Source organism: Brienomyrus brachyistius, chromosome 5 (genome assembly GCF_023856365.1).
Source record: "Brienomyrus brachyistius isolate T26 chromosome 5, BBRACH_0.4, whole genome shotgun sequence".
Classification (NCBI taxonomy): Eukaryota; Metazoa; Chordata; class Actinopteri; order Osteoglossiformes; family Mormyridae; genus Brienomyrus; species Brienomyrus brachyistius.
The window spans coordinates 945167-957500 of NC_064537.1; the positions used below are offsets into that span (position 1 = coordinate 945167).

At 50.7% G+C, this 12334-nt stretch overlaps 1 protein-coding gene across 1 annotated transcript in view; it reads left to right on the forward strand.

Moving 5' to 3' along the window:
- Positions 1-1047: 1047 nt before the first annotated feature.
- LOC125741759 (cAMP-dependent protein kinase catalytic subunit alpha-like) overlaps positions 1048-12334 on the forward strand; it is a 15899-nt gene continuing 4612 nt past the window's right edge. Inside the window, exons 1-9 of the mRNA XM_049013066.1 lie at positions 1048-1786; positions 3610-3671; positions 5736-5864; positions 7479-7577; positions 7664-7746; positions 10236-10362; positions 11041-11136; positions 11498-11620; positions 11980-12144. Of these exons, the coding sequence (XP_048869023.1) occupies positions 1606-1786; positions 3610-3671; positions 5736-5864; positions 7479-7577; positions 7664-7746; positions 10236-10362; positions 11041-11136; positions 11498-11620; positions 11980-12144 (1065 nt within the window). The 5' untranslated portion in view covers positions 1048-1605. The remainder of the gene's footprint in view (positions 1787-3609; positions 3672-5735; positions 5865-7478; positions 7578-7663; positions 7747-10235; positions 10363-11040; positions 11137-11497; positions 11621-11979; positions 12145-12334) is intronic.

Here is a 12334-nt window from a genome sequence, read left to right on the forward strand (position 1 = left end):
AATCCTGGCAAAGGGGAAGTGAGAGAACCTGCAACAGTCATGCACAAACCCACAAAATAATGTTGCCTTGCAACACTTTCCATCCATTTATGCACCCTGTCTGTCAAATGGAAAAGCAACTGTTTTAGCAAATCTGTAAGGAAACCTGATATCTCAAAAAAAAACTTCGTCCTTAATTCATTTAAAAAAAATGTTTTAAAGCTTACATTATATTTTGAAAAACATTTCTTAAGACACTCAAGGATTTGACAAGACCAAAGTAGGGTTCAGTCTTCAAGACTGCAGTGCCTGTTGGCATTAAGGTGAGGAATGTAGATGGGAAAAGTACAGCTTGCTTTTACAGTTTAATAGTTTGATTAGAAAATATATTGATTTCTTTGTGATTCGTTGTTTCTGGTTAATTTGTCTATGGATTAGAAGGAACTGTGAAATGGTAAAAGAAGGACTTTGCAGGTACCGGGATGAATGTGGTGATGCAGGTGGGGGTGGAGTTCTGTGGTTTTTGTTTCATTCATAAAATGCTGCAGCCAGGCAGCACGTGTCTCCCTCTACTCTTCCATTTTGTGTGTGATGTGTGACGGTCTGGTCTTACACGGGTTGCTAGGCAACAGCATCCGACACAGGAAAGAGAGACCAGTGCGGCACATCACTGGCTTTTATCATCTAGCTATGCGCACCCAATCTATGTCTGATCATTTGTTCAGCATCTCAAGCTATGACTTTACACTCACCGCGTCGAGTTTTAATGTATTAAATTTTTAAAAGTTTCCAGAGAATCTATTATGTCTTTTACATAAGTTTCACTTTGAAACGTATGACTCGCTATGAGAATAGGAGCGGCGCAGAGTTTGCAAACACAGCCGACACCTGAACGCAACCTGCACAGACTGCCGCCTCGTTGACATTCACCTCGTGGGTCAGTTGCAAGCCTCGCATTCTGGACCGCCTTTCTAAAAATAACCTCCTGCTGACGTCATTCGGCCAATCAGGGATTGGCCAGGCAGGGGGGTGTAACCCGAGGCAGCTAGTGGAAACTCCTACAAGTGGACGGTTTCCGTGCAGGACCGCTTATAAATCCAAGTGACACGGCTAACCTTAGGTCCACGATAACAAGTAGGCGTCTACCCAACAAGAGGGAAACAAGTGGTGACGTTATTCGGCGATATAACGGGGCAGGATTGAAAAAGAAAGAGACGTTGACATAGCGATACATAACGATGGGCGTCCAATCGGCACTGGGGATCCCCTGTCAGTCATCTTTGAAAAGACCAATGGGATGTCCCTGGAGGCGGGTTTTTTTTTGTGAGGCCGGAGTTACGTCTGCTGTATGTTGAAGATTTGGCGGGGGGGGCTCACTGTTAACCTGAGCCATCTTTCATCGTATTAGGGAGAAATAAAGCAATCACTCAAATCGGGACTAGTAAAACAGGCGGTGTAGCGCTGCGGGAGTTTTCTGCGGGAACTGGGGAGCCTCGCCAGGGGCTGCGTGGAGGGACGATCGAGGGAGCGGAGATCAGAACCAGGCTGGGCTCACCGAATCCGAGCCGGTGGGGCGGGAGGAAGCGGCCGGCCGGGTAGCAGGTACTGCGCCCGCCCTTTGACCACATGCATATAAGCACGCTGACCGCAGGAGGAACCGAGCGCGACCCGAAAGTCTGGAACCGGTTCGGGACTGAGCGGCGGCAGCCGGAGAGAGAACCCGCGAGGGGGTGCGATCATCCAGCCAGTCGGCCTGCAGTCATGGGCAACGCGCCCACCGCCAGGAAGGGTGGCGAGATGGAGAGTGGTAAGAAGCCGGGTCGGGACACGTCCGATCGCACCTCCGCCGCGCAGCAGCAGGGGGCGACCTTGGGTGCGGGGCAACGGCGGTAAGTGATGGGGGAGACCGGGTTCGGCCAGGGTCCGGTGGTCCCGCGGGTCGAGAAGCTGGATGGGCATGCACTGCCCCCCTATAATCGCTGTGTAAATGAGGAGCCTCGAGGCCACACCCCCCGCAGTATCCACGTGGGCTCTGCCCGAGAAAAAAAAAAAGAAAAGAAAATCTGCCTTTTGCCCACAGCCTCCAGGATAGGCTCTGGGCCCCTGCAACTCTGAATAGGGAAAGCAGGTTCAGAGGATGAATGGATGGATGGCTTTGCAAAATACACAGTTTACAGTGTTAGGCCTAAATGCTGCCTTTTGCTGTGGTAGCTGGGGGAACTGGCCAGGATTGTTTCACTGAGATACGTCACGGGCCTTCGTTCTCAGATCTTTCTGCCACCTGTTGTTCCGAATCAGTGTCTGTTGGCTGTGTCCGTCTTTCTCTGTGTTTTCTGGCTGTATCAGGCTTTGGATCTTGGTTCTGGGACTTTGTCAGGACAAGCTGAGGTCTGATAGGCTACCCCTCAGATTGACTTTTTCATTCTTTATGCAGCTGGCCTTTGAACGTAGGCCCGAAGGGACCAGGGGTCCCCACAGATTGGGCTGGCGGGGGCTTATGTGTTTCTCTGACTAGAGAAGTTTAAAAGCTTGTGGCTGCTTTCATTGATGATAATGTATAATGTGATAGGATTTCAGTTACTGTACCATTTTAGAATAATTTAATAAACCTAATTTAACTAATACATTACTGACCCATATGATAAAATGATTTTGTCTGACTAGATGTGTGTTTCATCCTGACACTCTGAATCAGCCTCAGTAACATGCAACTACAAAATGAAAGCTAAGGAAACTACTTTTAAAAATACCTTAGATTGCATAAAGCAATAAAGTAATGAAAGGTGATCCCTGCCCCCCCCCCCCCCCCCCGATAATATGTATAACCATAACAAAACCAATGTTTAATTTACTAGCACTAGTAAGTAAATTAACAAGATCCAGACCCAGATATCAGTCCAGTATGTCTTGTATGAATGGCTATAAAAGGTCAGGGAGGCCCTGCAGGTTTGAGGGAGGCTTTGGACTGAAGCTATAAGCTATCACTGGTCTGGGGGACAGTGGGTTTGGACTCTGGTGTTTGCAGTCAGTACAGGCTAACAGACCTCGTGGTATCTCATGTGGCCTCTGCTGTGTGTATGTGGGGGGAGGGGGGAGGTCATGTGTATCGTGTGCCGTGAGGACAAAATGTCCCCACTATGTGATTAAAAACCTGTTGTTATAACATTGTCGAGACATCTTTTTGGTCCCCACAAGGGGAAACTCAAGTTTATAAAAATCTGTGACTGTTATCAAAACACTAAAAATGCCAAAAGTCTTGTGTTTTGTTTGGTAGCTTATGGTTAAGGTTAGGGCTGGGTGGGGGTTAGGGATATCATTTTTGGGATTAGGGTTATGCTCATAGAAATGAATGGAGAGTCCCCACAAAGACAGAAGTAGCACCGGCAGTGTAGGGGGTGTGGCTTTCCCATCATGCTTTGTGTTGAGCTGAGGTGTCACCCTCTGACCTGCCCTGCCTTTTGGCCACATGGCTGGTGTGTCGGGAACTGGAAGTGAAATGGATTAACAAATAAAAACACTTTTTTAATATGTGGCAGCATCAGGCCCCATGCAGCATGCAGCGTCCCATCTTGGCACCGTGTTCAGGTGTCGCATTACTTATTTCATTGTGTTGCTTGTGTTTTATTCTAGTGAAAGAGTTTCTTGCCAAGGCCAAAGAAGATTTTCTCAAGAAATGGGAGAACCCAGCACAGGTATGGGAGTGTCTGTGCTGCACAGGTATGGGAGTGTCTGTGCTGCACAGGTATGGGAGTGTCTGTGCTGCACAGGTATGGGAGTGTCTGAATCTCTGGGTGATCTGCCTGTAGTGCTGAGAGGCATCCCCGGTCTCTGGGTGATGTGCCTGTAGAGCTGAGAGGCATCCCCGGTCTCTGGGTGATCTGCCTGTAGAGCTGAGAGGCATCCCTGGTCTCTGGGTGATGTGCCTGTAGAGCTGAGAGGCATCCCTGGTCTCTGGGTGATGTGCCTGTAGAGCTGAGAGGCACCCCCGGTCTCTGGGTGATCTGCCTGTAGAGCTGAGAGGCATCCCCGGTCTCTGGGTGATGTGCCTGTAGAGCTGAGAGGCGTCCCCGGTCTCTGGGTGATGTGCCTGTAGAGCTGAGAGACGTCCCCGGTCTCTGGGTGATGTGCCTTTAGTGCTGAGAGGCATCCCCGGTCTCTGGGTGATGTGCCTGTAGAGCTGAGAGGCATCCCTGGTCTCTGGGTGATCTGCCTGTAGAGCTGAGAGGCATCCCCGGTCTCTGGGTGATCTGCCTGTAGAGCTGAGAGGCATCCCCGGTCTCTGGGTGATGTGCCTGTAGAGCTGAGAGACGTCCCCGGTCTCTGGGTGATGTGCCTTTAGTGCTGAGAGGCATCCCCGGTCTCTGGGTGATGTGCCTGTAGAGCTGAGAGACGTCCCCGGTCTCTGGGTGATGTGCCTTTAGTGCTGAGAGGCATCCCTGGTCTCTGGGTGATGTGCCTGTAGAGCTGAGAGGCATCCCTGGTCTCTGGGTGATGTGCCTGTAGAGCTGAGAGGCATCCCTAGTCTCTGGGTGATGTGCCTGTAGAGCTGAGAGGCATCCCTGGTCTCTGGGTGATGTGCCTGTAGAGCTGAGAGGCATCCCCGGTCTCTGGGTGATGTGCCTGTAGAGCTGAGAGACGTCCCCGGTCTCCATGTGACGTACCTTTAGTGCCGAGAAATGTCCCTGGTTTCCAAGTGATGTGCCTGTAGAGCCGAGAGGTTTCATATGCCTACAGAGCTGTAAAGAAACACTGCTCTATCAAAGAGAGACTCTTACCTGGGTTACTTTGCTACCTTGTTGATGTTTCCCATCAATAGGAAAATGATTTATTTCTGCACCACCTTGCCAAACAACTTAGCATCTAAGCATAACAAAGCATGAAACATCACCTAGCTGATGCCTTTTGACTTGAGTTCCCCATTCCTTATCGATGCTGTTGTAAGTTTTAATCAGTGCATGGGAACGCTGTTATAAACAAGAACACACTCACTCTTTTCTCATAGAGAGGGTCTGTGGGACTCTCATCTCAGTGTGCCTTGTGTTCTTGATGGAATAGCTCACACTGACTCAGTCACACCCCCTAGTGGTTGTACAAAGCAAAGCTGGAAGACTAGTGCCTAGTACCATCAGAATTAAGTGTGTGGCTCAGTGGGCTAAGCCTGTGTGCCTGTAATCAGAAGGTTCAAACCCAGCCTCAGCACGTCTGTGGGTCCTTAGCCATGGCCCTTAACCCCCAGCTCCCTGGGCGCCCCAAGGCCCTTAACCCCCAGCTCCCTGGGCACCCCAAGGCCCTTAACCCCCAGCTCCCTGGGCGCCCCAAGGCCCTTAACCCCCAGCTCCCTGGGCGCCCCAAGGCCCTTAACCCCCAGCTCCCTGGGCGCCCCAAGGCCCTTAACCCCCAGCTCCCTGGGCGCCCCAAGGCCCTTAACCCCCAGCTCCCTGGGCACCGCTGCGGGTGGCTGCCCTTCGCAGACAACTTACTCTACAAAAAAGAGCAAGGTGACGGAGGTGTAAAGACAATTTCCCAAGGCGGATCAATAAAGTATCAATTATTATTATTATTATTATTATTATTTAACACACCCGGGCTCTTGGGGAGTCATGCAGGAAACAGCCACCCTGCCCTGTTGTGCCGGTAGTCGGTCTGTTCTGCTGCTGTTCCGTTGGCTCAGACACAATTTTCCTTCGGTCTTATTGAATTTCCACATTTTTAATTTATGGTTGTGCCTCTTCTCTGCTCTCTACCCCCCGATTCAGAACACAGCATCTCTGGACCACTTTGAGCGGTTAAAGACTCTTGGCACCGGGTCATTTGGACGGGTCATGCTTGTCAAGCACAAGGAAACGGGTCAGCACTTTGCCATGAAGATCCTGGACAAACAGAAGGTGAGGAGCTCCATTCCTATACCTCTGCATGAGGTACACTATACCGCCAGAGGCACTGGGACTCCCCTCCAAGTCATTCTCCAGCTCAGTGTCCCAGTCACGTCCACAGCCACAGGTGTATAAAATCAAGCACCTAGGCATGCAGACTGCTTCTACAAACATTCCTGAAAGAATGGGTCACTCTTAGGAGCTCAGTGAATTCAAGAGTGGTACCGTGATAAGATGCCACCTGTGCAATAAGTCCATTCGTGAAATTTCCTCACTACTAAATGTTCCACGGTCAACTGTTAGTGGTATTATAATAAAGTGGAAGCAATTGGGAACAACAGTAACTCAGACACGAAGTGGTTGGTCACGTAAAATCACAGAGCGGGGAAAACGCATGCTGGGGCGCACAGTGTGCAGAATCGCCAACTGTCTGCAGAGTCAATAGCTACAGACCTGGACTCTAAAGCAGTGGGGACGTGTTCTCTGGAGTGACGGATCACGCTTGACAAACCAATGGATGAGTCTGGGTCTGGCGGTTGCCAGGAGAATGGTACTTGTCTGACACCATTGTGCCAAGTGTAAAGTTTGGTAGAGGGGGGTTATGGTGTGGGGCTGTTTTTCAGAGGTTGGGCTTGGCCCCTTAGTTCCAGTGAAAGGAACTCTTAATGCTGCAGCATTCAAAGCCATTTTGGACATCATGCTCCCAACTTTGTGGTAACAGTTTGGGCCCCTTCCTGTTCCAACATGACTGCGCACCAGTGCACAAAGCAAGGTGCATAAGCACATCAGTGTTTCCCCAGGTTTACAGCTTTGGGGGGGGCAAACGGTCACCGACAGGATTCATGGTGTTCATGTGTTTTTTTAATGACAGCAGTAACCTTAAATGACTTCTGTTGTGATCTGCCGTTATATAGTAAATAAAATTAACTTGACCTTCAAGGGGGGCGAGAGGTGCCATTGGGGGGGGGCAAGGCACACCCCTAATATAATGGTAGGAGAAACACTGGACATGGATGAGCGAGTCTGGTGTGGAGGAACTTGACTGACCTGCACAGAGCCCTGACCTCAACCCGACAGAACACCTCTGGATGAATTGGAGCAGAGACTGCGAGCCAGGCCTTCTCGTCCAGCATCAGTTCCTGACCTCACAAATGGAAGAATATGCACACTCCTAAAGCTTGTGGACAGCCTTTCCAGAAGCTGTTATGGCTGCAAAGGGTGGGCTATCTCTGTTTAAAGCCATAGCCCCATCTGCTGGGATCTCAGTCGGACACTTCGTTAAACAGCTTTTCCGCTTCACACAGCTTGCTCTACTCAAAGGTACAACAGATGGCCCCTTAATCAATAGGCCAGCTGCTTGCAGACCCATCGAGGGTGGAGGGTTTGGCCGGTGTGACCTGGCTGTGTCCCAGACGGCCTGGGTCCAGCTGTCCTCCTGTCCTGTGGTGCCAGACAGAAAGGCACGTGACTGCCAGGACACAGCACCCGCCCACCCAGCTCTCAGCTCTCTCAATTGGCTGTTCCAGTCACTCCCCCAGACAGCTGAGGGTGGGGCTGAGCTGAACGAGTCACCCCAGCATCAGGTGGCCATTCCCTGACCGCTCCCCCCCCCCACTCCCTTGGCAGGTGGTGAAGCTGAAGCAGATTGAGCACACGCTGAATGAGAAGCGGATCCTGCAGGCTGTCAGCTTCCCCTTCCTGGTCCGTGTGGAGCACACTTTCAAGGTGGGGGTTTGTGCCCGTATGCGTGCGTGTCTGTGCACACCTGTGCCTGTGTGTGCATTCCACTCACCACCTCACCACCCTCCCAGGACAACAGCAACCTGTACATGGTAATGGAGTATGTACCAGGAGGAGAGATGTTCTCACACCTGAGGAGGATTGGCAGGTTCAGGTAAGCCTGGTGGAGGAGATGTGGTGGTGGTGGTGGTGATGATGATGATGGTTTTGTTGATGATGGTGGCAGTGGTGGTGATGATGGTGATGATGATGATGGTGGTTTTGGTGATGATGACGATGATGGTGGCAGTGGTGGTGATGATGGTGATGATGATTGTGGTTTTGTTGATGATGATGGTGGCAGTTGTGGTGATGATGGTGGTGATAATGGTGGTGATGACGATGATGATGGCAGTGGTGGTGATGATGATGATGATGATGGTGGTGATGATGATGATGGTGGTGGTTGTGGCGGTGATGACAATGGTGGTGGTGGTTGTGATGACGATGATGATGGCAGTTGTGGTGATGATGATGGCAGTTGTGGTGATGATGGTGAGGATGATGATGGTTTTGTTGATGATGATGGTGGTGGTGGCAGTTGTGGTGATGATGATGGCAGTTGTGGTGATGATGGTGGTGATGATGGTGATGATGGTGGTGATGACGATGATGGTGGCAGTGGTGGTGATGATGATGATGGTGGTGATGACAATGATGGTGGTGGTTGTGGTGGTGATGGTGGTTTTGTTGATCAGAGTCAGTCAGAGTCAGAGAGTTTTATTGTCAATTCCTTCGCATGTACTAGCCATATAAAGGTATCGAGATTACGTTTCTCACTATCCCTTGCGTACATTAGACAAACAATACAGGACGGGACGAACTATAAAGTGCACAGAACAACAACATAACAGCAGCGTAACCTGTGTTATACCAAATTCTAACGCTATTTCTAAACACTAAAAATACAGCAGACAGACAAGACAGGACAGACAAAGAAGTGTACAAGTACAGCACAACAGTACAAGTACAGCACAACAGTACAAGTACAGCACAACAGAAAACGTGTATGATGATGGTTTTGTTGATGATGATGGTGGCAGTTGTGGTGATGATGGTGATGATGATGGTGGTTTTGTTGATGATGATGGTGGCAGTTGTGATGATGATGATGGTGGTGATGATGATGGTGGTGATGACGATGATGGTGGCAGTGGTGGTGGTGATGGTGATGGTGGTGATGACGATGATGGTGGCAGTGGTGGTGATGATGATGATGATGATGATGGTGGTGATGATGATGGTGGTGATGATGGTGTTTCTGTTGCTCCATTGAGACATTAGCCTGCAGAGGATGGCATGTAGTCTCAAAACTCACGCACATAAAAACCATGCATGCATATACACTCACGAGCGGAAAACACATCCTGTGTACGTGCTCGCGGTCACTGTGTACGTGCTCGCGGTCACTGTGTACGTGCTCGCGGTCACTGGCCCGTCACCATGCTCTCACGTCCGCACCGCAGTCGTTCGCTTGACAGGTTGCGTTTTGAGACTTTGGAAGCGGGAAAAGTGCAGATTTCTATACTTCGTTGATTGGTAACTTTGAATCCTGTGATTGACGGTTTGCTTTGGAAAAAGATGAAGATGATCACTGACCAGTCAATGAGAGAACAGCCAGTTTCACACTTTGTCATGATGTTGGAGCAAGAAAGTCTTACACTAAGTAAACATCTTTCAGAAATCCTATTTTAATATTGCACATTCCAATTGCACACTTTTAAAGTCTCAAAAATCAACCTGAATGAGTGTTGTGCAGATGTGAAGACATGGAGAAGGACCAGCGAGAATGAGATGCTGTAAAGCGCTTTGAGACAATGTACTGTTGTGATAATGCGCTATACAAAAGTAAATTAATTTGTTCGTTTTTGAAAGGATGGGTTCTGCTTGCGAGAGCATATATGTATTTTTATGTTTATGTATGCGAGGTTTGAGTTGACTAATTGACTAATTAAACGCTCTAGTAGAGGGCCACTGCTTTGGTATGCTTGGCTCGCTGTGGCTTTTCGAGGTGCTTTCTGGAGCAATTGAGTCTGTGGTCTGTGTCTTCATGGTCTGCTGCCAGCTACAAAAAGTCCATCTGTGAGGAGCTGGGAGCTCCTGTGTGGAACGTAGGCGTACGGGCATATCCCTGGGTGTGCGCACTCACCCGGCGCGGGCAGAGTAGAGGGGCCAGTCAGCCAGGCTGCCCATCTTTGGACGGGAGGGAGGAGCCAGCAAACGCAGCGGAAAGCCACATGACACGAGGTGAACATGCAACCTCAACCCGCAGAGGTGGGATTTGAACCCTCAACTATGAGTTGAGGCAACAGTGTTGTCCACTGGAGTGCAGTGGTGATGACATTCTTTACATTTATTTACTCAGCAGGCACTTTTTCTTAAAGCGACATATAAGTGAGAATCTGAGAACGGGGTGAGACAATGGTCATGCAACTGCTGGGGTTACGGGTCTTGATCGAAGGCCTGGCTGTGATGTGATTACTCTGCTGGCCAAGGAAATTGACCCCATGACCTTCGGGGCATGGGCACAGATCCTCCGTGTGCTGGAATACGCAGTGACCCTAATGCGGTCTGATTTCCTCTCGCTTCTCGGTGGACCTGCAGTGAGCCGCACGCCCGCTTCTACGCCTCGCAGATCGTGTTGACGTTTGAGTACCTGCACTCTCTGGACCTGATCTACCGAGACCTGAAGCCAGAGAACCTGCTCATAGACCAGCAGGGTTGCATCCAGGTGAGCTCGTCTGCTAACAAGGTGTTCATACGCCAGCCTGCACTAAGCCAGATCACCAGGGTGATGTGCTCTGCACCTGTACTGGGTAAAGACCCGATATCAGACACGTGAACAACTGGGAGAGAGAAGCAAAAAACCATTATTACCTTCAAAGTTCCATTTATCAGTAGATGCTGTGGTCCAAAGTGACCGACTTTTTTGATTATAATAAAATAGTGATACTTTATTGATCTCCATGGGGAAGTTCTCTGTTCATCTACCCCATCTTGCTCTCCATGTGACACACACAAAAGTGAGTGCAAGCTTGGGGGTCACATGTCAGAGTCAGCTGGTGTGCAAAACCCCTGGAGCTGGGGGTTGAGGGCCTTGCTCAAGGGTTCAGCGGCGGCATCAGTCTGCCGGCCCTGGGATTTGAACCGACAACCATCTGACCACGGGCACAAGTCCCAAGCATTGTGTTGCCCAGGGCCCCCAGGCGGTGTGGTTGGTTGTTATCCTGGGGCACTACTCCAGATGCCAGCCAGCCCTAGCAGCACGTTGGCTGTGAGTCCTCGGCTGCCAGGGGCACCAGACGGGGGTGCGGGCTCAGGGGGGCTCGGTAGTGGCGTGACACGGTGGTGCCGCAAGCCTTTCAGCCGGCTCTCGGTGAAACTCCGCACGCTTTCCCTTTCCGCCAAGGTGACCGATTTCGGCTTCGCCAAGCGGGTAAAGGGCAGGACCTGGACGCTGTGCGGGACCCCCGAGTACCTGGCCCCAGAGATCATCCTCAGTAAGGTGAGTAATTGGTAACCTGGAGAGCATCGTGCATCCATTGATACAAGCCAGCGTTCACAGCCAAGGCGCTCTGAGTGTCTGCAATGCAGCAGCGTCTGGGGTGTCTGTACAGGCGTTTCCAAGGTACAGACCTCCCACCTGCAGTCTGGCCTCCGCTCTGCTGCTCTGTCTCAGAATCAGTTTTTATTGGCCAAGTACGGCCAAATTCACAATGAATTTGACTAGGCAGTTGCTCAAAGAACCACAGGAACAAGACAAATTTTAAATAAAGATCAGCATTAAAGCATGCCATTCCTGAACAATTGATCGTGCAGTGATCTCAGGCTCATTCTCCATCGTTTCCTCGTTCCTTGCCTCTTAGGGGTATAACAAGGCGGTGGATTGGTGGGCTCTGGGCGTGCTGATCTACGAGATGGCGGCTGGGTACCCGCCGTTCTTCGCCGACCAGCCCATTCAGATCTACGAGAAGATCGTCTCTGGGAAGGTTTGTGCACTGACTTTGTGGGGGGTGGGGGTTAAACAGAATAAGCTATAAAAGCTATCAGAACTCAGTCTGCAGTCCTGCGGGGAATCTCAGACCCCGGACGAGGGACACCCTCCATATAGTAGCTTCCCCAAGGAAGCCCACTCTCGCCTTGTCTGCATCCCACCCAGAGCTGAGGATGGGCACTCTCCCTCACAGCCTTGTTTTTAAAGTTTTGCTTGTCACTGTTGCTTAGGGTTGATGAGGTCCACAGGGAGAAGAACCAGCAGAATAGCCTGGGGTCTGTGCATCTGACCCTGCTTACGTTCCTCTGCTCTGGTCACACCTTCCCGTGGACACACCCCCACCCCACCCCACAGGTCCGATTCCCATCCCACTTTAGTTCAGACCTGAAAGACCTCCTGAGGAACCTGCTCCAGGTTGACCTGACCAAGCGTTTCGGCAATCTAAAGAACGGTGTCAACGACATCAAGGGCCACAAGTGGTTTGCTACCACCGACTGGATTGCCGTCTACCAGAAGAAGGTGAGGGGACCGGGTGCAGCTCACTGCGCATTCCTGAACTTTTAGGGCACATGGAGACTATTGAGGACTGTCATCTTCATCTAGCTGCTTGCTGCCCAGGCCAGTAGGTCATGGCTGAGCATGTGGGTAGAGCACAGGAGCTGGAGGGAGCAGCTTAGCGGCAGGGCTATGGGGGCGCCGGTCACGTCAG